This window comes from Passer domesticus, chromosome 2 (genome assembly GCF_036417665.1).
Source record: "Passer domesticus isolate bPasDom1 chromosome 2, bPasDom1.hap1, whole genome shotgun sequence".
Taxonomy (NCBI): domain Eukaryota; kingdom Metazoa; phylum Chordata; class Aves; order Passeriformes; family Passeridae; genus Passer; species Passer domesticus.
Genome location: NC_087475.1, coordinates 17,424,064 through 17,450,423, shown reverse-complemented (window position 1 = coordinate 17,450,423; position 26,360 = coordinate 17,424,064). Strand labels below are relative to the sequence as shown.

Here is a 26,360-nt window from a genome sequence, read left to right as displayed (position 1 = left end):
CATGCCAGGACCATTGCATTTTATCTTTGTTTTGCCTCATGTTCTGCAATGCCATTTTGAGGAATTCATATACTCTGGTTACCTTGGCAGGGGAAGGGGAGGGAGTGGAGGGTGACTGCTTGGGTTTTGTTTGCAGGCTTGGTTTTTGAGGAGTTGAGGAGGGAGATAGATGAGCATTACTTGATTTGAACAACTGATAGCTGAGCAGCTTTGGAAGCACATTTTTACAAGTTTGGGGTCTAGGGTTTTTTGTCTTTTTACTCTGCCTTTGACTGGTGAGCAAAAGATTTAACAATGCTGAAATAAATTACTACACATGTAAGTGCTGATCAAAGCATCAGGAGATGCCACAGCCCTGGAGATTACCTGAACACTGAGAACAGGCTCTGAACACAGTACACAAGAGATTGTGCAGAGGGAAAGCTGACAGCAGCAGGGAATGCAGTGACAGGTACTGATGAATACAAATCCCTGCTGAACTCAGCTATGGAAAAAAATCCAGCAGCACAAACTGACAAGAACTCAACCCAAACTTAAGGAACTTATCCTTTTATTGACTCTTCCATCAGTCCCTGCAGGATTAGTCAGTACTTGCTAGATTTGATCAAATCAATCAATCACAAGTTCATCAGTAAAAAAACCCAGACACCTACAAATGAAATGTTTATACTAACATCTATTCTGCTTTAGAAACAAACTTAGTACAAATATTTTAATGAAAAAGTTGACAACTGCAACACTACCAGGGGCACTGAGAGCTTCCAACTTGGCAAGAAAACCACAATGACACTTTCCCTGTTCATGAGGGTTTCATTTCAGTTACTAAAAGAATGTGCAAATATTACATCTGCCTGAATCCCTTGCTCCCTTTTCCTCCAGAGATATATATCCCAGTTCCAAGCAAACTGCATCACTGCCCACCCACCTGAAGCACTCAGTGCCCAAGGACTGAATTAAAGCCACTGGGACTGCCAACAAAGCCACTTGCAAATCTCAGACTCTTTCAGTGCTCCATAACTCTGACTGAAGTAATGTTGTTTTTAAAAGGATGTCCACCATCATGTGTAAGATCAAAGCAGAAATTATCAATAGCTGATTCATGCAATTACATACTGATATGAGTAACCAGCTTGAAAAATCCTGTCCTCTACTCTCTTCAATAAACTACAGCACAGTATCCAAACATTCCAATATCAATTTAAATTTCTTAAAACTCTTAAAATCCCATAGAACACTACTGTCAACTATTTTCCAGTTTGGATGATCCTCTTCTCCACAGATTTGTTGTTTCCTATTGTAGAATTAAGTAACTGCCATGGAGCATTTATTTATTGAAGTCCAAAAGCTCTCTAAGGATTCTGTCTAAGCAGAAATTCTGCTACAGAATGTTTTGTAACATTTTCTCTAGAAGAATTCATAAAGGGCGTGGCTTCTTTTCAAACAGTGCTTACTCACTCGTGAGCAGAGTGCAATGAACTGAGGAAGTTAATGGAGATGTTGATATGCAAAGCCCATAAAGATATTGCTTAACAGCATTTTGAGAACTCATTCAAGTTATTCCAAACACATGTCCTAGAACTGGCTTGAAGACTTAATCAAGCAGAAAGTTTCAGACTGTTAGCATTAGTGAAAGGCACAGGGTCAGACAGTGCTGGCTATAGAAATACACCGGAGTGTCAGCCATGCCATGCCACCAAGGGCAGGATTTGCCACAGACTTAAATAAATAAAAAGGATGTGCAAGAGCATTCTCAGACTTCAGACTGGTCTCTCTCACATCATAATTAATGACTAAATAATAATTTAATTTCAGAAAGAGCAGCAAATCTGTAGCTAAAATCTAAGATAAATCCTTAATCCCATCATATACATGTTTAAAAAACCAGAACTCTGTCATTGCCTTTGAAGAGGACATCTCTAGCTGCAATTCCTAGTAGGTGAAATTCTGCCCCTACCAAATGCCCTTAAATCTACATCAGGTACATCAGAAAGGGGAAGGCATGAAGCAAATCTGTGTCTCTGGGCATCCTAAAGACAGGGAAGAACCTAGAGAGTGAGACAGAGCCTGGTGCTCTCTTCATCAAACCCCCCACCCACAATGGTGAGACAGGAACAACCAAACCAGCCTGGGACTGTTTGAACAGCACTGTGCTTGGGTGGTCTCTGACTCAGAGAATTAGTATATCCTGCAGGGAACTGCCATGGAAGACTAGGCCACAGACAAGCCCCATTACCTAAACTACACAAAATAGCCACAGAAACATGAGATTGTCCCTGGTAGACACCAAGCACAGCAGATGTTTTACCCTCAAAATTGTCCAGTGTTCTATGCTTGCTCTTCCCTGAGTTATCATGCCTGAGCAAGCATCCATTCCAGTCGTTTCTCATTCATTAACAGACCTGTGCTGGTTTGAACTACTTCCTTATCAATTATCTCTGCCTTCAGCAAGCAAGACGGAAGGAAAATTGTTTACTTCAAGGAAAGCAAGCAGGAAAACTGGATATTTCAAGTGGTCATTACTCCAGACCTTCACTGAGGAGAATTACTGATACCAGCTTCCAGACAATGCTCAGGGCCATGACCTACACTACCCTCATACTTCTTGAAGAAGAAATTCTGCTCATCTGCCATAAAAACCAGTATGCTCATAGGGAACATGAGGAGAACTAGTAACTGTTTTTCATCCCACTTCCCTAAAGTAATAAGACCACACCAGACTTGCAAGAGAGACTGCCTGGATTCCAACCAATGATCCTTCTCACAGAATGGTGTCACCACCCATTTTGATGTTCTGTTCACCTTCCAAATCTGCTCAGTGATGATTTGGTACTTGATAACCAGGGACTTAGAAAATGAGGCATTTCTTTTAGAAAGGAAGTGAATGGGCAGCAAGTAGAAAATTACAGATTGGCCCATTTTAATTCTTTTTTTTTAGTTGGAAAGTGTTTTTGTTGCAGTGTAAAACTTCCCAGCTAAATGTAGAGCTGAGAAGAAATCCCTAGAAGATCAGCAGTATCAGAAAGATACCTGTGGACTATTTATTTTATTTGCTGGATATGGAAAAGCATCCTATCAAAAAGACAGCTATGTGAATAGAAAAAAAGACAAGATCCCTTAGTTGAAAAATTGAAAAAGAGACTGAAAATTTTCAAGTAAGAGCTCTACTCACAGAAGAAAGAAGTGCAAATGCTATCAACAGCATGAAATCCACGTCAGTTTTAAGAACATAAACCTGAACATCTGTATTTTTTGTGGCTTTGCTTCTAAGAGAAATTACTTTATTCACTTTTTGATTCAGCCTGGTCATTCATTTTTACATTATCTGGCATCAAACATTTGCTTAAACAACTTCTAGCAACTGATTTCACCAACTAGCTTTAGTTGCATCTGCTCAATGTATCATTAAATTGAGGTTTTAAATTGAAGGACAAAAATATACAATTACAATGGTTGATACTGACAGAAGAAAATCCCTTACTTAAAATTTGGAGTAAATGAATGAAACTGAAATAATGGATTCTAGCTCCATAAGGATTTCTCTGCTACAGACAGGTAGGAAGCAGCCCAGTACCATTCCTTCTAATTAGGGTATTATGCTTCATATTATGCCCAAAGATCCGTGGTTGACCATCACTAATGGCTGATTGATCACCTTTTGAAACAGACACCAGAATTTAAAATCTGACATTTCTACATCAAAAAGAATTTTCTACTAGTTGCGCTAAATTGGTATCTCTAATAGAGGATCATTCTATGAAAATCAGTTGAATAGAAGGAAGAACAATGCAGTTATTCAGAATAAAAAATGCTAATTCTTAACTCTTCAAAGAACAAAACCCCCATAGTACAATTCAAGATCTCAAGGAAAAGCAGAGTAGGTGAAAATATCTTGAAATGTGTTAAAGACACCGCTGAGCGAGCATGTTACACTGCTACAAGGTATTATGCAAGCTGTATGTCTTTGGAACAAAATCCCACTAAAGATAACTGCAGACAGTTGTGAAAGTAAATCTTGATCTATACCCAGTGCCAAAATCTTGTGCCAATCTGACTCCTTCAACAAGCAGCTCAGCTGAGTCCACTCTGGAAAACCACACAAAGCAGCCAGCTCATGCCAACCACTGTAACCTTTAATTGAAGCAATTTGTTCTCATGCACAAGTTTATTTTCTTTTCAACTGTTCTTTTACACCTAAGCTGTAACTTTGTAGAAATGAAAATAGATGTAGATAATGAAGCCCTCATACTAATTAGCAGTATAGCCATGCTTCTTCCTACTTTCCACTCCATTCTCTTCTCCATTTATATCTTTGCATTTTGAAACAGCATCTCACAGAGGATCACAACCAGGAAGAATACTGTGCAAGCTAAAGTAACTGGTATTGAAAAGCATGCAGGATCACTTTTACTGTTTAAACAGACTCATATCTACTATGTAGAGATCTGGAAGTATTTTACATGCATTTTTGTAATGCTCTCCTTCTCTCTTCCTCTTTGAAACCTTCTGGTTTGATTTAACTGCTGTTTAAATGTCATGCCAATCCCTCACCTCTACTACCTACATGCCACAATAAAGCATACAAAATGAAAGGCCCTCTAGAACTGAAGCTGACCATTTCATTACTTAGTGGTACTTCCACTTAATTTACTAATTTGAGAAATTCTAGTAATGTTAATCTTATGGATTAAGAACAGAACAGACATATTTTAACAGGGAATATCTGGGCAGAAAGCCTCTGGCTCAATCACTCCAATTTTAAATACTACTCTTGCCTTCCATTGCATGCCCAGAATAATAAACGTACTTTGACATATCTGGTCTCTCATGCCTATAACTTTTCCTAAGTTATAGGCATGAAAGTTATAGAGAACATGAATGCTGGGTATCTTGTTAGACATACAGTGTTGACATTTATTCTTCTGGAAAGCTCTCCAGCAACAAGCAATGGGATTTTCTTTCCCCTATGAATTCAACAGCAGATTACTTCCATGAGTCCTTATCCTCCCTCCCACACATACATCACAATGTTTCTCTTCTCATTCTGGAAAAACTAAGGCAAGAGCTGGATATCATATAGTGCTCATCAAGGTACTGAATTGTAATTCTAGGATTTTCTAAATCCTATAGTTTCCTATTGTAAAATATATTAGAAAAAAAGATAGCATAGGGAGATGATTACAACACAACTTTAAACAGATTATCTTGTAAGTACTTTGGTATTTCCATTACTGTCTATCCAACAACAGTAAACATCTTTTCAGCTGCAGAAAACCAAAAGGAATGCTGTATATTAATATCATAGCAGAGATTAATTACCTTGATTACCTCTGCCAGGCATTTCAGGGATGCTTTGAGACACATGCTCTACATTACATTTAATAGCTTCCTGCTTCCATTTCAGAAAAGCTTCAGTTGGCCAAAGACCATCTTGTCTGGAAGACTCTTTATTCTGATAAAACACTTATGACCTACAATACTTCTTTTTTTTTATTTCAAGGATAAACCATGATGTATTCCTTCTGAGCAGGATCCCTCCCATCTCATTTTGTCTGTCTTATTTCCTCCAAAAACCTAATAAACACCACCGTTCAGATCATAATTTAATTCTGCACTTCTTGTGATCTTCTCCCCCAGCACGTTAACTCTATCCCCTTCAACATGAAATGACAAGAATTCTTTGGAATTTGCTTTCCTTAATTGTGTTTATAAGGTATAATCAGGGGGTCAGGTTCAGACACCATTCAAAGAGACAAGTGGCTTGACCAGTTGCACCCACACTGCGTACATCAAACACTAATCACTTCCTCTCCCGTTCATGTAACGAGGTCCAGAGTTAACATGACAGTACAGACATGCCTGTGCAGTTCTTGCTTGCTAACAGATCATAAAAGCAGAACTGCAAATCTTCATATTCATTTTTAGGGATGGACATGGTACACACTTTATAACATAAATCAAAAGGAAGAGCTACCTGTGAGGAATTGAGATAAGCAGAGAGGATGGGTGTATGCATATGGAGAACCACTAGCAAAAAAGGTCAGAGAGGAAGAGAAATGGATCTTCACATCACTTCTTATTTAGCAACAAGATGGTGAAAGTTTATAGGAAAAAATTACCAATATTGTTTCTAAGAAAATAACATTTACAGAATTGGCTTTATACTAGTGCAGATCAAGCAGGCATTTCATTAACATGACATCAGCTGAACACACCCAGCACAATTTTTCCTCTGTGAAAAGTGTGGGTGGCCAGGTACAGATTAATTCAACAGATAATGCAGTGATCTACTCAAATGCTACAAATGTTTACTGAGCAACCAAAAGACATTGCCACAGAGCCAAAGTTCCAGGCTGCATCACCACAGTGGCACACAAAAGGCACCAAACACAGACAACCTCACAAAGGCAAAATTTCCCAGTGGCACTCATGCAAAATTCATTTTTATCTTTCACCTGCACCTCTGATAGTCTCCAACAGCAGAATAAAGAGACAGAGAGCATAAGAAAGAGCTTATAGTTTAAAAGCAAAGATCTACAGCACATCACTGTCAAATCCATTGCAAATGCAGTTCTGTTGTTCAGTGCCTAACCTCCCAGTATGGAACACTGCATTATCACATACAATGAATGATGGGAAGCAAATAAAAACAGAATTAAGGAAACAGAAAACCTCATTAATAAAACAGTCTTCCTTTTGGGGAACCTTCATAATTTGCTTATACTTCACATTATTTTTCTTCCATCACATTAATTTCACGGATTGGGGGGGGGGGGTGTTCAGGGGTCAGAAGTTTAAACTGAAACTAAAACTTTAGCTAATATTTTTCTTGGGTTTTTTAAATAAAAATTAAATACTTCACAACATAATGAACAGGCTGCTCACATCTAATAAAATACACCCTCCAATACAACCATTCTACTGATTTGAATCCCTTATTTTTCATTGCCTATGCACTTCTCGGCGCATGTCCAGCTCCAGTTCTCACTCCTGGGTGTATAAAAGGCTATTAGGAAAAGGGTGGAAGTCCTCAGCTGCTGCACAGACCTTTCTCTGCAGGTATCAAACCACTTAACAAAGGCAAGTGGGTTTCATTACCTCCATTTGGTATGGGAAAAATAAGGCAGATTAAACAATTTTTTTAACCCAGCAGAACCAGGACTTCTGTGATATCTAATCTTGTTCCTACACTTTAGAAACAAGGCAACTAAGGATACAGAAACCACACATTCCCAGGTGACCTTCTTAGAAGGCCAGTGCCTTAATGGCACTTGGTCCCTTGTCTGAGTAGGAGAAATGTCTACAGAAATGGCATTTATAAAATTGGAGATTTCATGTAGCTTTCAACATATGAACTCCAGCAATCTATTGAGTTATGCAGCAATCTGTGAACAGGTCAACTATTTAATGTTCCCTAATTCTTAGATTTTTCTGTTAAATTTCTGCAAGCTTGTTTTAAGGCCAGTGGGTGGAGGAGATGTTTTGGAGCTGTTCCATTCAGCAATATAACCACAGCACTAAGGGATCTGGACAATTCCCCTTTACATTATTGACTTGCCAAACAGAACAATGCTGAGGAACTAGTTCACTAGTTACAGTGCTTCCCCTGTGTGTGACAATCATCTCACATAACTTCAGCTGCCTAACTTCTAGATAAATAATTTTAGGGAATCGCCTGAGTGCTCCTCTCTGTAGGGACCACAACACAGACAGGGGTCAATACATTCAAACTGGAGAACCTCACCAAAACATTTGGCAGCTTGAAATGCTCATTTAAGCCATGAGATAAGCAGTGCTGTTCTGCCCTAACATGTACTACACACCTGCACAGAAACAGTTTTGTGAATGTCCCTTCAACATCCATTCCTTGTCAGCACTCCACAGCATCCCAGAGCATCCTCAGCTCATTCTGAAGTGACACACAGTTCATTGCAGCATTACCAATGCAGACACAGACATACAGTTTTCCATTCAATAAAATGTTCTCTGCTTATTAAATCAAACCCTGACAGACACTCACCTACATCCACTTCATCCAGAAAAAATGTTTTGTGCACAGCATAAATTTCCCTATTTGATTTACAATTAGTTACACATAATTCCTTTTGTAAGTACTGGAAAGGGCAAAGCTTTTTTGATAATCCAACATGCATTTCTACTTATAAAAATGCTTTTCTTGAAGAAAATTTTAAGAAAGGAAAAAGCAAGAAGGCATTCTTTACAGAAACCAAATGTCCAAATGATGAAACACAAATACTTTTAAGTTTATCTATATAAATACCAAATCATTAACCCCATCCCCCAAATATTTAAGAAACTTGTAAAAGGCATCAATAACTGAGAGTCAATTATTTTTATTCATTTTCATTTAAGGAGAAAAATTGCATTGTGAAGTTAATCCAATATCAAGACCGAAAAACAAAATAAAACTCATACACAGAACAATGACCATGGCAGAGAAAAAACATGAGCATTCTGTTTGTGTGCAGTGTCAAGGAGTTGAAAGACATTGCCAAGCTAAAATTCATCTTCAGGGGAACTCTCAAATTGAAGTGTTAAAAGAAGTGGTTACAAAACAGACAGAATAGACAGTAAAAAAATCACTGAAAAAGGTGGTACTCATTCAGTTTTGAGGCTGAAAGGTGAAACAGCTGATCCAGTACCTGTGGTGAATTGCCCATCAGCCTTGTCACCCACCCAAGTGGCAAATGCCTCAGTGGAGATACAGAGACACAGGGTCTGAACCGTGATGGCCGTGCCAGGCAATGCAGCTGATGCTTTAACAAAAATGTAGAAGTACAGGGCACCTGGGCAGCTGTCACAGGTTGGGACTCTGCCAACAAAGACCTGAAAGGGAGAAACAGGTCAAGCCTGGCCAAGGCGGCCTTTGGTCTAGATGGAGCTGTGGTCTGACCCAGTGTGCTCTTGTTAAAGGTGATACCATAATATGCATTGTAGAGCACCATACACATTGCCTTCCTGTGAAATAATTATAGGTGTGCTTAGTTCACAAATGGATTTCATCAGCTCAGTCTGGGTTCTAAGAGGAAAACAGGGTTCTCTCCTTTTAATTCCTTATCTAAAATAAAAGTCCTCTCAGTGCTATTTGTCACTTGACCTCCACATTTTGCTGAGTTTGTTGAGTTGCAAGTATGTGGTGGAATGAAGAAAATAAGTTCACTGAAAAAAATGATTTTTAGAAACTTTTTTCAGTTGTTTAAGTACTGGCTCTCTCATTTCTCCAAGAAGACAGATATTATTAAATATCCCATTACTTAAGATTCAGCTCAGAAAATGCAGGTAAAAATGAGTTGAGTGAGAAGGCGATAATATAAATATACTTACCACATAATGGTGTTAATGATACTAGATCTCTAAAATGGTAATTTACTTCGTGTTAGTTAATTCATGCTGTTTCTTTATAGGCTCACTTACAATTCCAGATTCACAGTGAGAGAAACAGCAAGACAACACAAACCTTGCAAGAACCCTATTTATCACTACTTAAAATGGATTATTCTGAGAAAGATTAGAATATTTCTTTGCCACAAGACAAAAAAGTTGTACATAAAGTCAAGCTGTGCAATAAAGTACTGTCACTGATCTGTGTCGTTTGCAGGCACAGCATGTCTGCTGTGATTTGCCAAAACTAATTTTTCATTTTACAGTTTGAGCAATACTGAGGTTTTAGTGGTTTTCCCAGGCTCTTGGGCAACTTCCTTCTCATCAATGAAGACCAAAGTTAACAGTTTCATGGCAAGTTATGTCTCTCATGCCTACACAGGCTCTCCCTAATTAGCCAGGCCAAATGACAATGCCAATGGAAGCCACAGCTAATAAATCTGTATTATCATTCAGTGGCAATGCAATAATTACCAAGTGGTTTTCGACCACTTGGTTATTGTTTTCAAATTTATAATTTATTATTTAAATTATTTTCAAATTTAGAATTCCAGATTCTTCACAGCTAGATATTAGGGCTTTTTCATACGAGGATGCAATGGGCAATAGAAGGTGATTGTGCAGAGGTGCTGGGAAAAATGGACTTCTCTCAGAGGATAACCAATGCCTCTCCTTTGGTGATGTTTCAGCACAGCATGCACAGATATCTTGGGGTTACACAGGTCTGCTCCAAACTGGTGCCAGGCTTAAGGCTGAGCTCCACAGGGTACCTGGTGCACTGCCTCACAAGCTAAAGACACTTAAAACTTTCTTATCAAATTCTCTCACTCTTGATTCTGAATCCTAAGAAATTACTTGATGCTACATTTTGTTACATCTCAGCTGTGAACGGCTGTGTACAACAGGAAGAAAAAAAAGCAAAAAAAAAGCAAAGCCCCTTTGTGTTGAAGGGAAGACTAGTCACTAACCTAAAATAAATGAAACTGGCTTTAAGGTAAATTCAACTTAATTGGTAGTTGGTTTCCTTACTAGCACAGCTGAGAAGTGAGTTATGGCTGAGGTGGATAATTTGTTAATTTCAGTTTACAAAATGCAAATCTACTTTTTCAAAGTTCTGGTTTACAGATGCTTAAATATGATGCACTTGTCTAAACCTAGAAATTCCAAACTACTACTCCAGTTACTTATTGAACCTAGAATAATTTTGTTTTGATTTAATATTCAAATTGGGTAATTAGAAAATCTAAAATTAAGCTAGGTATACAAGCACTATCCTTTCTTAACTACAGTTTCTGGAAGTAGCAACAGCTTAATTTTTTTTCAATAGGCCATAATCACATACAAAATAGTTAGAAAACTGATTGCTCTATGCTGTTTGTTAGACAACTGCTACTCTTCTCATAGGCCTCATTAGTCCCTCTAATTTCTTTGATTTTTCCCTCATGTACCACTCTTACTTGGTCAAAAGAGAGGGTAGGGGGAGACTTTTCTAGGAGCTTCTTGCTTCCATTGTCCTAAATTCCCATTAACAGAGAGACTTGAAAGTTATTAATGGTAATTTTGACAGTTTTCCTTTGGAAATAATTTAGCAAACATCTATTATATCTAGATACTAATACATCAAAATGCTAACAATATGAGGGATTTCTACGCCAAAGGTAAAGCCATTACTTTGTAGCACCATTTTTGTAATGTTTCCCCATTGGTAATGAAACATACCCCAGAATAAATAATAATAATCTGATTTTACAAGGCATGGCTCACTTGCAAACTTCTGAATGAGAATTAGTAACTTCTGGAGCTCTACTGGTGCATATAAGCACCTCTTTCTCTAAATCAAAGAGAGAGCTCCAAAGTTCTTACCACTGTTGTATTTATTTCTCTGCCTCTGCATTTTGTACTGCTGAGCCTGATCAGGCCAGCAGGGCTGACCATCCAGATACACAGTGCTGAAGGGGAAGAAATTGAAGAGATTCAGATGTTTTTACCAAAAATCCACTTCAATTTCTTTCTGCCTAGGGGCACCTCTCATGGTTGCTGCTGTTTTCCCCAACTTACCTTTTCCTGGCAGAATGTAGGTGGTCATTATCTAGCACAAGCACCTGCAGCTCAGTATGGTGGCACTACCTCAAAAATTCCCTTCCACTTCAGCAGCAAAGTCAGCACAGCTCCAGCAAGGTGACAAGGACCTAAAGGGTCACTGCAGCTCAATTCTGGTAAAAGACCTCAATCACTGACTTATAGGGGCTTGAGCATGGTTAAGTGCTGAGAGCCCCCTGTCCCTGCCCAGTGTACATCTGCAGAAGAGTGCACAGTGGTCCCTGGGGTGAAAACACCAGAATACTCCTTCTCCCAGCTTCTGCTCTTTAATAGAAAAGCCAGAACTGTTTTAGAGAACCCAGAACCCAGGATTCCCCATCTTTCCCACAGGCACACAAAGTGAGTCAAGAGGATCCTATCGTGTCACCACACCATCACCACACCATCTTCTGAAGCTGTAGGCTTTATAAGAAAGCTACACAAACTCATATGGTATCAGACTCCTGTCTGTCAAGTCATTTTCAATAAATTGATTATACCCTCCCAGGATCAAGACAACCAGATATGACATTTCTGACTCACCAGTAAGATTATTACATTGACAATCAGTAATCTAGGCTCACATGAAAACAGATTATAACTACTTCTAGCTAAAAAACATGCTGGGCAAGGGAATTCCTTAGTGGTACATTTCCCCTTTTGAGATCAGCATCTCAGTGTGATGTAATCCCTAAATTAGGTGCCCATGTGTCTTATGAGACGCACCTCTAGACCTCTTTTGAACAGCCCATCAGGTTTGCACTGCTAAGAGCAACATCAATGCTCTGATAATGAGCTACAAACTTGATTCCAACTCTCCTCATCGATTTTTTCTTCAGGATTAAGAAAGGTTTTTAGATACAGATGTGACATCTAGAGACTCCAGGCATCTCCAGTGTCAAAGGGCAGCTGAGGAAAGACCTCATGTCATCAGAGAAATAAACTCACGAGTGCCTCTTGTACAGCACTATTGTACTTATACTTATTTTGCTCTACCTGAAACTGAACCAAAGCCACTCCTCCATAAATGCATATATGCTTTGCTGGAATGGAGATTTACACGTTTTTGATCACTCTAAAGAATTTCAAAAAACAAATCTGAGTTTAGTATGGAACAAAAAGGTATAGGGGTTTAGCAACTACATAACTGTAAATTTCAGCTGTGGCACTAACAACCTGATTGCACTGCTGCACGAGTCAAGGTTCACGAAAGGAAGGATAAAACCTCTTACTGAAACACATTCTCCCTCAAAACTATCTTGTGCAATATAGAATATCTACATCACAGGAAGTTTCAGTAATAAATTAGTCTGCCAGATGTGTACAGCAACAGCTGACACATATAGTTACAATGAATAACACATCACCAATTTAAAGCTGACTACAAACAATGCATCTTATTTAATAATTCATCCCTGTAGCAGTCACACCCAGTCCTGTTTAGGGAGACACCTTCAACATCTCATTAGGTGTATGTCACAAGGGAGGGCCTGCAAGAGACTCTTGTCAGGATAACCCATATAGCTCAAGTTTAATTTGTGAGATGACACAACCCTTTTACACGTCACCACTACAGGTTTTACAAACAATGACAATTTTAACATAGGGAATGCATCACCTGTGACACATAAAGGATTTTACAACTCATCCCCAACTTACTTCCATCTAACAATTCCATCCCTCAAAGCAATGCCATGTTCTCTACAATGGCTGCAGTGCAGTTTGCTGCACTTCTCACACATAATTATTTGATCTTTTTCAGAAATTTTGTTCACCGAATGTTCCTTTTCGCTCAGTCAGTCCCTTATCTCCACCTAGGCTAACAGTAAGAACCAAGTGACATCACTGAAATATTCTATCACAACGCCCCTATTTGCACTACAGAGCTAGTTGCCACATCTGCCAGCCACCAGATATCTTGGAAAAATTACCCACGGGTTAGACTGGCTTTCAGTATCCCAACTTTAAAGCCTGTTCCTTTTTGTAGACAGGTCAAGAACGTCTGAAGATGAGTGCCTGCAGTCGTGGGACTGACTCTGCAAAACTCACCAAAGCCTTTAGAGATGAAATGAACACATAGCAACAGACATCTGCATCTCCATGGATTTCATGATTTGCAAATTATCTACAGTACAATGTATCCCATATTTAACTTCAGATGCAGCATGGAGATTGGTAATTTACACAGGCACAGACACACATACATTCTTCATACCAGCACTAGTTCTATACAAATTCTGCTCTGCTTTTTTACTCAATAAGAAATCAAAACTTGACACCTTGTAAGATTTCTTTGCAAATCAGATAGGACTCATATGTTCCACCAAGTCCCCAGTCCACCCCAATTTACTTTAATTGTCCCATCATTTTTCTCCCACATTTCCCATCTTCCTCTGCTACAAAAAATAAGCAAAGTTAACAAAGGGCTTTGATCCAGTGATGGATGTCTGTAAGCCTGAGATGATGCACAAGCACTACAGAAGTAGAAATAAGTGAACACTAAGCACAAAGCCACTTCCTGCTCTTTCTTTTCAAGTGCTCAACATCCACAAAGGTATGTTCTCTACTACAGCAAACTTCACTTTGACAGCAGACATTTCAATGCTCTGGCTAGGCTGTAAAATGAGCCTCACAGAGGTCCCTGACATTGCTTAAGGTAGCTGGGTTTACATACAAGTGAGCCTGGTGCTGTTACAATAAAAGACACCAAAGAAGGTGGAAAAATACTGGAGGGTTAGGGCGTTAACCCATCACCAGGGGATTAAACAGGATGGTTTGAGATAGTCACTGCCCTCAGGTGACAGCCCCACCCCTGTCGAGGGTGGCCTGTGCCTTCAACAGTGTCAATGAATGGCACAGAAATCCACTTGCAGACCAACCCAATTTATTGTCCAGTACCTTAAGGTAAACAAAAAGCACAGATTCACATAACATTCAGCCATCAATGGTGGCAGAAAGGATGTGACAAGGGCAAAAGAGACTGCACCTGGGTTACCATGGCACTGAATCCATCATTAAATGCACATGACTGTGATGCCATAAACTTCACCCCTCGTACCACTTTGGTGGTGCCCAGACTTCAGTCATCCCTGCAGCTTGTGCTCCCTTACTCTCCAATGTGACTGGAACTGCTTGCTCCTAATATGCCAACAAACCAGTTTGCTAGGGAAATATTCACTATTAGCCAGTTTTGAGTGAATACTGAATCTGCACACACTGAAAGAAAATGACACACAGCCATCACAGGGACATGCTATGTGCATCTCTAAACAAACTTAAAAGACACCACCAACTTAGTCCTCTTTTTGCTAATGGCTTTGTATCTAAGCTAAAATTAAAATGTCAGTTCCAAAAGGATACTGTGCTTACTATGACTTCTCTAGACCAGGGCAAACCCAACTGAATTATGCCATAAACTGCAGGAATTATGTATTTTCATACCTGCAAGAAAGAGCAGCAAGGCACTGGAACCAAAGCTGGATTGCTGCTTCTGCACTGGGAGCTGGCTTGCACAGACATCAAAGCTCCAAGTGCTGCTCTTTATCTCAAATAAATGCTGCTCTCTACTAGTCACACATCATCAGGGCAGTAACAGTAACATATTATCTTCTCCTACTTTTTGTCAAATTCTTAGTGAGCAACCAGAATTCCTTACACCTGCATATGATTGTGCCATTGCTAGACTGTGCTGGATAAAATGGATGTATTTCAGAATAGCATTTAAGCCCTCCAAAGATGCCTTCTGGAAAAGCCAGTGTACTGGGGCCTGTCAAACTGAGTTCTGTGGCTGATTCCAGAGTTCAGAGATGCTACACAAACTACTGGAGGAGGACAAAGAGTCAGGAGATCAAACTGCAAATCTCAGTTCTGCCAATCTCTCATTCAATCAGCCTCATAAATAACAGTGCCTTGTGAACAGAGCTGATCTGAGGACACTGCATTCATCCCCAGATTTGGCACACAACTCTTGAGGAATTCATCCACATTTCCAGACACTGGTCTCTCACTTTTCCAGGAAGATGTTTCAGTAAAACTGGTTATGCTATTTTGCAATTAGGTGGTGTTCTTTAATGAACTCTTAGCAAATTAACAAGGCTAATGTGCTGAATTCCAAGTTGTGATCCCTCGAAATGGAGCTTTTCCATACCACTAAGCATCTTACTACTTTTTGTACTCAGGGAGGTGCCTTAGGTACAAAGAGAAGTCATTTGAATAGTTAAAACATATCTTGTAAATACTGTAATGTCAACAATCCAGATCAGGCACACCAGCTTCCCAGCACTGCTTCCAAAAGGGATAAAGCAGTAAGGATGGTGAGGCTACCAGACAGGAGCTGCAGGGAGGAATTAGCAGGTGGGGAACAGAAGCCTTAGCAGATTACCCAGTCACACAATACTACCAAAATTTAACCACCTACCAAAGGTGGAAAAGAGGATGAAAGGAGAAAGAAGCAGGTATTTCTTTTGCATTTTGTTGGCAGAAAGAAAAAGAAGACAAAAGGACTTATGATTATCTTATTGTCCTGAACAACCATGGAGTTCATGGCCCCCTTTGGTGTATGGGCCTGACCCTAATCCATCCAATGCATTCCAGGCCACAAGCCCCATGCTTGCTTGCACTGCTACTCCCATATCCCATAGCAGCAGGAGAGGTTCTGTTAGTATAGACAGCAGCAGCTCCTGAATTTCTGTAGAGCCAAAAAGCAAACCTAGGAGAAAGTGCATTTCCAGCTTTGCACCTCAGCTGGACTGGACAGATACTGGGGGATGCCTTGACCCAATTCTGTGAATTCCAAGCCAATGCCAAGCTTTTGCACTGAATTTTACATCACTGCATTTGTCCTCTCCACAATCTTCAAATTAAGTGTCAAGAAACTTGACAAGTCTTCCACTGCTAAAACCCTGTAGCTGGACACCTTCCTGTGAAATAACACAGAGATTGTCCTCATCAGCTAAATGCCTCTGGAACTATTTAAATCTGCAACAACATGAGCACCCAGAGAGGTGAACAAGTGGCATAACTTTGGACGTGATAACTCAAGCAGAATGGGAAACAACTGAAGAAAGTCAAGAAATTACTAGACCTAAGTAGCAGGACTCACAAAGGAAGACTAAACTAGCAAAGATTTCTGAATTAAAAAAAAAAAAAAAAGAAAAAAGGAAGACAGGGAATTTCTCTGATGTTAAAGGCCATTTTAAGAAGGAAGATGTCTGTTCTGCCTATCTACAGAGAGGAGAATCAAAGGGCTTAAGTGCAGCAAGGCTTATGGACACCCAGTAACACACTCTAACAAAACCCAAAAGGAATAGACCAGAAAAGAGGCTGCAGATTCCCCTTCATATAAGGCACTTAAGAATAAGTTGAGCAGACATCCAGTAAAAGTACTGATGACCCCACTCCAGGGAAAAGGAAATAATTAGCTATATGATCTCTAGGGACTCTTCTAATACTCTCCTGACACTTGGAAGTGAGTGCAAGCACATTCAAATGGGCTGCTCATGCAATGTGTATATCTACATAATTCATCTACCAAAGTTTGCCTGGTCTTCTCAGGAAACCTCCTACTTACCTATTATGGAATCCTACACTCATACATCTGCAGTTCCAAAAACATCCCTTCTGTCCATCCATCTCCTACAGACCCACAAAGCTCCTGGTTCAGAGTTATAAATGACGAAATGGCAACTGATTGTGAAGAAGTGATGGACAGAGTGAAAAATCTAGTTAGTGGGCCTGGAGCCAAGCACCAAAAAATGACAACAGACAGCAGGCAGATTAGAAACCACAAATAGAAACCACAGCCAGAGCCAGCAACTCAGCAGTTGCAAAATTAACAGTGTTGGGTCATGAAGCATCAACCACAGGCTGATTATCAACTCCAGGATGTCCCACAGACCATCAATGGAACATGATAAAACCATTGGAACATTCAGAATGGAACATCCAGAACCTGCTGAACACAACAGTCAGTTATAAAGGTGTTCCCAAGAAGGGACTGTTTTTCAGAACCTCACATTCAATTTTCTCATTTAGAACACTTCAGTTTTTCACCATTCACATCATGCAATGCTTTGTTTCTTAACACTAGCAACCAAAATTTCATTCCAGAGGAACTTAATCTTTTTCCTGTGCTAAGAAATAGCACAGGATGTGGAGAAGCACAAAATAGCACAAAATGTGGAGAAGTGTGATTAACTACTCACACAAAGAGCGAGTAGCTTCTTAATATTTTACTTACATATTTGGATATGTTTAAAAACCCCTTATATTTGCCATTTTCCAAAAGGCCACTGTAATAACAAATGCTGTACACATCGCCATAGGGGTCTTTTTCACGCTTCTCTGAGTGTAGTTCATCTTGAAGTGAAGAATACACAAATTCAAGCAAGAAAACCTCTCCAGTATCACCTATAAAGTAAATATACACCAAGTGCAGTGGAGGATTCATGACACATTTCAGAGATAAAAAAATATTACTCATTTCTACTGCTAAAGTACCCTATTCCTTTGACTACTGAAGACACAATAACTAGTGCACTGACTCAATGACACATGCCAGTTTCATAATTAGGGTGGAGCATGCAAGCAACTATAAAGGTTGCCCCAATCTGAGACTCTCACTGCTGGATACATCTGAAAGCTCCGGGTTCCGAGAGAGGTAAGCATAACCTAAATATATTGGGTCTTTCAAACCCTTAAATGTAACTTAGATAATTTCCTTTCTTGGGAAAGTTGATCCATTTTGCAGGGAAAAAAAAACCCAACTCTTTTCATCTAGGTTAAGTATTACTCATTAAATGGTAAATTAAACAATGAAGAGAATGTCAGATATATTTCAAATTGTGATTGTTATTATCTGTTTTGTTTGCAGTTGTTCTTCAAGACAACATCTGAGAAACATGGAACATTTATTCAATGAAAACCTTCTGAAGTATTTTACCCAGTATGCTTTACAGGAGGGCAGCACCAATGCACTGTCCATTGGTGGGCTGAAGAATCTGCTTCAGAACCAATTTGCACAGTACCTGAAGGTAAGTTTCACTCTCATTGTATTCACTGTGCTTCCATGGAATGCACGAGAAAAAGGAAATACAGGCAACAATGTTCAGGGCAGATTACTGTGTCCAAATGGTTTCACTAAATCCATAATCCTTAAATAAGGTTTGGCTTATAAAACTTCATTTACATTGATGAACAGTAGCTTTGAACAGATATTTGAGCACAGAGTTTATTACAAAGTCCTATGAAATTGAATGCAAAACAATCTAAAAGCTGTTCTGTTTGGGTTTTGTTTTGTTTTTTTAATGCAAGCTGTATTTTGCCTGAAATATTGTACCTGAATCTTACAAAATATTTTTCAATCTAAATAATTAATCTTGAATCTATAAAATATATAGAAAAGAATCCATAAGCCAAGTAAAATAGTAGAACAGATTTAAAAGCAAGAGACCTCAGCCAATTTCTATCTAGATTAAATTACCACCACCACAAAATAAAAGAAGTTTTGCCATTCCAGAACAATGCTAAGTAAAGAAAAGAGATGCCACCAAGCTAGAGAAATACCAATTTCCTGTATCTGGACAAAAAACTATGTTCTGATCTTATATATATTCTCTGCCAAATCTTTCCTGAATTGCATTAGGACTCAATTTAGATTCTTCTGCTAGACTAATCTTTAAATACTGTGTTTTGGATATCTCACAAAAGCTATTTTTGCTGAAGGTCTGAAATAAGTGGCACTCCCATTAAAATTTTGAGCACTATATTTTGAGTATTTTGAGTATTTTGAGCACTACAATAATCCAATTTAGTCATTTCAATTAACATGAAATGGCTTATTAAAAACAGACTCCCCAAAAAACCCTAATAAAACACAAAGGGGTTTTTTATTTCCCTTAAAAGACAGCTTAGAAATTGATTGTCAAAAAATAACAGAAATGTGATGGCAAATTCAGAAATATAATGCTTTCTATAACACTGAAGATAATTCAGCATCATACACATTTTCCCAGATATGTGGAAATGGAACTGTTCAGAAAAAGCAATATTGATGTTTTCTGTCTGGACCTCAGACATTTTCAAGCAACAAGTCTGTTTCCAAATATTTATGGCACCATAATGAATCAATATCAAAACGTAAGAGGTCATTACAAAACATGCAGAGATACATGGTATGAACAAAAGGAAACATTTTATGAATTTAAATTATAACTCCAAATTTGGTTTATATTATTTAATTAGCCTGATTAGGGCTGTTATCAGAATATTCACTGCATCAGGATGCTACATGCACTCTTACCAGACACAACAAATAAAAGAAGCTAATAATCTAAACTAAATTTAATACATTAGCAAGATGTTTTTAACAGTGAATACAGTATTCCTACTAAAGAGGGCAAAAAGGGAGGGAAAGAGACCCTCAGATCCCAGCCCAAAGCACAAGGAAAGTAGCAACTTTTTTTCAAAATGTGCATGCAGGGCCAATTTAGTGTCTAATAAAGGAGTAGGTCATATGTATACAAATCTTTACTGGTGATTATGCACCTGCTGCAGCTATTTCACCTGCTCCATTTCCCAGATTCCAAATTTACCCAGAAGACTGAAGTAATCCATCTGAGTAATACTTCACCTTTCTCAAATGTTTACACATCTTTGTTAACATTTTTGGCAGGGAACAGCAGACACTGTCCTACTAGTTTAACCAGTCAAACCAGTAAACACAACACCACCAGTAACACCTTCAAGTAACACTGACTGTTATTGACTGCATCATTTCTTGGCAACATGCTTCATAGAAAAATGCTCATGGTGATCTAATTATTTCATTCTCTTTTTTTTAATTCTTGTCTTATAAAAACAGGATCAATTCTCACTTGATAACATAATTAAATCGTTGGACAAAAATCAGGATGGATCTGTCAGCTTTGATGAGTTTATTATGATTGTAAAAAAGATAACTGGTACAGGACAGTGAGGCATCTGCAAGAACGAGTATTACTGCTTTGAAGAAGAGCCTGGCATTTGTTTACATGACATGTACATCTAAACCCACAGATTTGTTACTATTTTAAAGCATATGGAATAAAGATTTAACAGAAAAGAAAGCATGTTTGTATTGTGTTTCATGCACCATCACCAGCCACGCACTCCAGCTAAAATGCCTTCCAACTAGTTCAGAACTACTGTTTCTATTTCATGCTACATTTGAGGTGTTATTTAACAAACCCTGTTTTACCTGGGCTATTATTTGGACCTCTAGAGAAATTCAAATCACACAGCTTCTAAAACACACAAAAAGAAAGGTGCAGCATTCCATTTGAGGAGTGTTTCCTAGAATATACTATCCAATATTCCTCACAATTCAGTTTCATAATTCACAAAAGATGGCACTTCATAAAACAAACAGTTTTCAAAAATTAAGTCCTTCTTTTCAATAGCAATGTAACAATGCCAAGTGTGATAACTGCAACATTAGATGTTCATTTTAAATTATATTTACGTAAGCATGTACTTTTTTTGTTATGACTCTGTGAATGGGAACATGCATGAGTGACTGTTGTTGCAGTTAAAGTTCATTAGTCTTATTTGATGCAGTCTTAATCTTTTCATTGTATGATTCCTGTAACAGATGCATTTGCATGGGCATTATTTACTTCAAGAAGAAATTAGTGAAAGAGAAATATGAAGAACAGCTATTTTGAAGACAAATAATCAGTGGATTAGGCACTAATCCTACTAGAGAACTTGGAATTTTGGACTGAATTTTAACACCAGCATCATCCATTATATTGATAAATCACATAGATCTCTTAAGTTACTTAAGGACTTAAAGACTTGACTTAATAGCAAAGCCTGTGAAGTGCATTCAAGATCCCACGCTACTGTGGCTCCTATCCCTGAATTTCCCCTCAATGAAAAGATGAATAAAGTACTCCACACCATTGATACATGAATAGAAGCCTTAAAATATGTTTAAACATCATACGATTGTCCTAACATGCTCCCAGGCCATTCTTTTACAAAACCCCTTTAGCTGTTGAAATGTGTTATTTCTTGGAAGAAAGAAAATCGTATGTATTACTTTTTTCCTGGTTTATGAAAATATTCTAAATTAACTATATGGTTTGATTTAAAAAGTAAATACACCACATGCACACTATGCTAACCAAGCTCCATGAGCAACTTTACACACACACCTAAGTACAATTACAGAATTTTAGCACATGCATTTTGCATGTGTGAGACATACATTCATTTTCATCTCTTAGACAACCTTAGAAATTTTTGAATTCAATCAGGTTACTGACATTCTGAATAGGAAGCATTAGGCACTAGGAAATTAACATGTTTTAAGAGTGTCACCTACTGGCAAAGTATACTTTTGCACAATTTCTTGAGTATTTAGAAAATGCAGTTATTTTACCCATTGCAGTAAGCTTAGGTTCATGATCCTATACAAGGTTTAATTGTTCATGAAGAACAACAATTACAACTAAAATTAGCTTTTGTAAATCAAAGTAAAAAAGGAAAATTATTTTCAGAAAGTTTTTTTTTTCTTCCAGAACAGTATTAGATGCAGTTGCAATAAAACTGACCAAGAAAATAATTTACATGATCATTAAAAAAAAAGCTAAGTTTAACAGTAGGGGAAGATGAGGGAAATGGAACAAAACAAATAACTCTTCATCTATCTGAATCCAGTTCACTAGCAGTTCAGACCGTACAGTTTCCCTTTAAAGGAGTTATTTTTAAAATTACCATTTGCATGAGAAAATTCATACCAAGCTATAAACTCAAGCAAATGCATTACCTTTCTGAACAGCCATCCTCCTGCAAAGAATACTAAAAATTTACCTATCATTATTTTTCAAAAAGGCTAGGAAGTAAAGCAGAAAGCTTAAAAATATATAATGGGAATATCACCTGCAAATAATCAACCAAGAACTTGGGCTGTGCTCAGAGCTCATTTACCTCCCTCATTGCCCTACTGAGGAGGGCAATGCTCCAGCCTTGGGAAGAGTGGCTGGAAAGCTGCCCTGGGCAAAAGAGCACTGAGGTGCTGGAGTATGTCCAGAAAATGGCACCAGACCTGAAGAAGGGTCTGGAGCACAAGTCTGACAGGGAGGCTGGGGTGTAGCCTGCAGAAAGGGCTCAGGGGTGACCCTAGCAAACTCTACCACTGCCCAACAGCAGCAGATGGGCACCAGGCGGTTCTCCCAGGCAGCCAGCAACAGGATGAGAGGAAAGGGCCTCAAGCTGTGCTATGGGAGGTTCAGGTTGGAAATCAGGACTAATTTCTTCTCTGAAAGGGCTGCTAAGCATTGGAATGGGTCACCCAGGGATGTGGTGAGGTCATCATCCCTGGAGATGTTCAAGACACAGATGTACATGGTACTTAGGGCCATGGTCCAGCTGACAAGGTGGTATTTGGTTTAAGATTGAACTTGATTTTGCAGGACTTTTCCAACCTAAATGATTCTGTGATTCTGCAGAATACTGAGTTACAGAACTACTTGATAATTGTAGTTTTTATTTGCAGCAAAAAGGTTCAAATTTCTATAGATGTAGTCAACAAAGAGAAACAAAAGAGACCAGAATATTTTCTAAGTGCTTTAGATGAAACTATCAACTTTAGTAGTACAGTTCTAAGTACCTGAATGCTTAGCAAATTTAGAAGAAATGTAAGTAGCTGCATCTTTTATGATGCCCCTCAGTTCCCCTGCCAAACTATGTGTCAAGTTCTGCCTCTGTTTTAAAAAATAAAAGGAAATGTAACTACTGCCTCACCAGTACCTTTCTTCTCCCTCTTCTGTTTTCTAAGCAGGGGAAACCAAAAGAGAAGTACACTGCTTCAGTCCTAAGTTAGTGCACAGTGGCATCACAAGATATTATCAGTGCTGATATACTCCAATTAACTGTCTTGGATAATGAAACATCTACATTAGTTTGATAGTTCAGTAATCTGCTTCTCTTCCAACTGTTTTTATTGATTATATAGAATATCTAAACAGCTTTCAGCACAAGATGGACTCTGCTAAGGCGGATTATTTAGTGGCTGTAATTATTGGTAGTGCAAATCTCCCAACTGGAATGATTTACATCTGTTTCTTGTCCAGAACTGAGGTGTCAAAGATCAGATTAAGATGCTGAAATATGACTGTCAATAACCAATTTCAGAACCTTAATGCAGCTCAGAAAAACAGAATATCCATTATACATACTGCAATGATAACACTTCCATCGTAAACAATGTATTAATCTTCTATGACACATTCACTCCATTATTTTCTTAACTTTATGTACACATAATTTTCCCTTTAACATATCTACCTTACTTGCCCTTGAATGTAAACTGCAGATCACCCAGTTAAATACCATTCAATAAAACTGACACTCAAATTAAATAACTATCATTAAATAAAACTGACACTTAAAAAGCTCCAGAAACAAGGATGCCCCAGAATCAGTCTTCTGTGCTCTACCTTCTTACAACCCAAATATCTATAGCAAGCTTTCGACATCTTCCACATTTTACAACATATTGCTGTTATGAAATTGACCCCTGCAGTGAAAAAGTACATTTTTGCACATAGTCAAGGAGAAAGGATGAGACCTGTAACTATGGCAAGGCCACAAATTTGATGCCCAAAGTTTACCTTCACTCACCTGTAGACTTCTCCAAATACCACCAAATTCTAGCAGCAAGTCCCACCTGAAGGTCTTTAATTTACCTTCAGAAGTTCAGACTAGATTATCTTTCCTATGCAAACAAGCAACTTTGACAAACTCAGCAAATGCTCAAAAAACCCTCTTATTTGCACATTTCAGACTAAGCAAACGTGAAAAAAGTGTGTTTTACTTGCAAATCCCAACAAAATTCTTTTGAAGGAAATTCATACAGAAACAGTAGGCCACTTTGAGCAACCCACTTAATTTGTCACTAGAGCAAATGTTTAAATCTCACACTAAGATACTGCTTTTTCTCATATTTACTTCTGTTCTTTTTCATGTTCTTAAAAACCCTCTTTCCCTGATCACTTTTAAGTTTTACTGCATTAATAATGTGGTGAAATTCACTCTAAAATCCTATCATCAGCGTATGATGCAGAGAGCCCTGACATATCTGAGGCATTGACATTTTTGTCAAAAGGAGGACCATAAGATGCATGGGGAGGATGGGTGTAGTGGTTATTTATACTATATATATAGGAAATAGAAGAATTTTTCAACCCATTTTCATCTAATCCTTATCTTGTTATACAAATTTTTATTTTGGTAATAGCTTGTGCTACAGGTTTCAGCTCCCTTTTATATTTTATTCCCTAGTAAAGCCAACTTAATAATTATTGTCTACTCCCAGCATGAGTTTGCACACAAGGAAACTGTTAGAAAAATTATAAAAATAAAGCTAAGGCCATTTACAGAAGCAAATAGGCAATGGCAAGAGACCATCTAAAGAAAATAGCTTTTAAAACAATACTGAGTAAGGATAGCAGATACCACCTCATGTCCTACCACACAGAAATATAGATAGATTTTAGCTAACACAGAGGTGTTAGTTAAAATCCCATTTTAAGAAAGATGTATGTTTACAAAATACATGCAGGGACAAAACAGTACTTACAACTGGGTTTTTTGTGTCTGGGTCAAATTCTGTAGAATTTGCATCTGGAACAGAAGTTCAAAGTAAACACAGTACATTTGCTCTACATGCACGACAAACTCATAACAGCTCTGTGGCATTTCAGGGCTTGTCTACAATCTCATTAATTGAAATGCATCCAGCACCACTTTTGAAGCAATCACAGGAAGCATATGACTTCAGACACATAAGCTCCCTTTCCTGCTTTCCAAAACACTTTGCTCTCAGCTCTTAGTATTAGAAATTCATTGATAATTTAAATCTCTTCATACTACTACTGAATGGCTCTTGTTTGGCGACTCTGGCTAATGAAGGCAAGTGAGAAAACCACTTCTCAGCTTTTACTTCTCACCACCAGCACACTTCAGAAAGAGACTGCAGAGGTGAACTCTAAAGCACACTTTCTTCTACACTCTTTAGATCAAAAAGCAGGTTTCAAACAATCCACATAACAAAGAGTTCTTACTCCCTTGCACAGAGAGGTAGCACAGGGTACTTAGCTGAAAATCATCTTGCTGCAAGAGCTAAGTATCTAACAACCACAGGATCTGTAAACAGTTCTAATAATAGACATACATTTCACACAGAGAATAAAAAATTCCTCATATTCATACCAGCCTACTGAGCTCACCTTCCCAATTCAAACAGTTTCTTGCGAATTCCACAACTGCTAACTGCATTCCCAGGCAAACTCCTAGAAGAGAAAACAAAAACTCCAGAATTTCCAGGCGAAAGAGTAGGACTGACTAAGTACTTGCTGCTCTGTCTTAAACTTGATTGCTTTGAAATCTTGGTATTCATTGCATATACACAGACTGACAAAATAAACCTAAACCAAAAGTGGCTGCTCAATGTAAAACTCACACTTCAAACTTGGCACACTATAAATACATGTGACACAATTATGTGCTTTAAACCCTTTCAAAGATATTTTATTCCTCTCATCTCTTTTACCAACAATTACTGCAAAGACAAACAGAAGCTGAAAGCCCAGGTATATCCAGATTCAAACTTTGCTTTGGCAACTACTCAGACACTTGAAACTATGAAATGTGGAGAGGGAAGCAAAGCCCCAGAGGCGTTTACACAAACAGCACTTAGCTTATAGGCCAGATGACATCTTTGGGCTTTACTGTAATAACATATACCAGTAAACCAAAAAAACCATTTAATATAGCAAAAGTAGTCCAAAGACATCTATGTTTTCTGCACACTGTTTAATGAAGAGACTTATAGTAAT

The 26,360-nt window shown here is 38.3% G+C and overlaps 2 protein-coding genes across 3 annotated transcripts in view; one reads left to right on the top strand and one right to left on the bottom strand.

Moving 5' to 3' along the window:
• Window positions 1–26,360, bottom strand: part of CTPS2 (CTP synthase 2) — a 59,764-nt gene that overhangs the window by 18,415 nt on the left and 14,989 nt on the right. For both annotated transcript variants that reach the window (XM_064407601.1, XM_064407602.1), the window contains exons 12-13: window positions 25,752–25,814; window positions 25,103–25,146 (exon numbers count right to left, since the gene is read on the bottom strand). In XM_064407601.1, the coding sequence (XP_064263671.1) occupies window positions 25,103–25,146; window positions 25,752–25,814 (107 nt within the window). The remainder of the gene's footprint in view (window positions 1–25,102; window positions 25,147–25,751; window positions 25,815–26,360) is intronic.
• S100G (S100 calcium binding protein G) lies at window positions 16,123–20,994 on the top strand. Its single transcript, XM_064407604.1, has 3 exons — window positions 16,123–18,136; window positions 18,350–18,509; window positions 20,339–20,994. The coding sequence occupies exons 1-3, from the start codon at window positions 18,024–18,026 to the stop codon at window positions 20,450–20,452; spliced, it is 387 nt and encodes a 128-aa protein (XP_064263674.1). The 5' UTR covers window positions 16,123–18,023; the 3' UTR covers window positions 20,453–20,994.

What these genes read in the sequence shown, in the direction of transcription:
- S100G (XM_064407604.1), top strand. Translation starts at nt 18,024, where the DNA reads ATGACACATGCCAGTTTCATAATTAGGGTGGAGCATGCAAGCAACTAT. An exon ending in AGCTCCGGGTTCCGAGAGAG is followed by an intron (nt 18,137 to 18,349) that starts GTAAGCATAACC and finishes TTTTGTTTGCAG; the next exon opens with TTGTTCTTCAAGACAACATC. An exon ending in AATTTGCACAGTACCTGAAG is followed by an intron (nt 18,510 to 20,338) that starts GTAAGTTTCACT and finishes TTATAAAAACAG; the next exon opens with GATCAATTCTCACTTGATAA.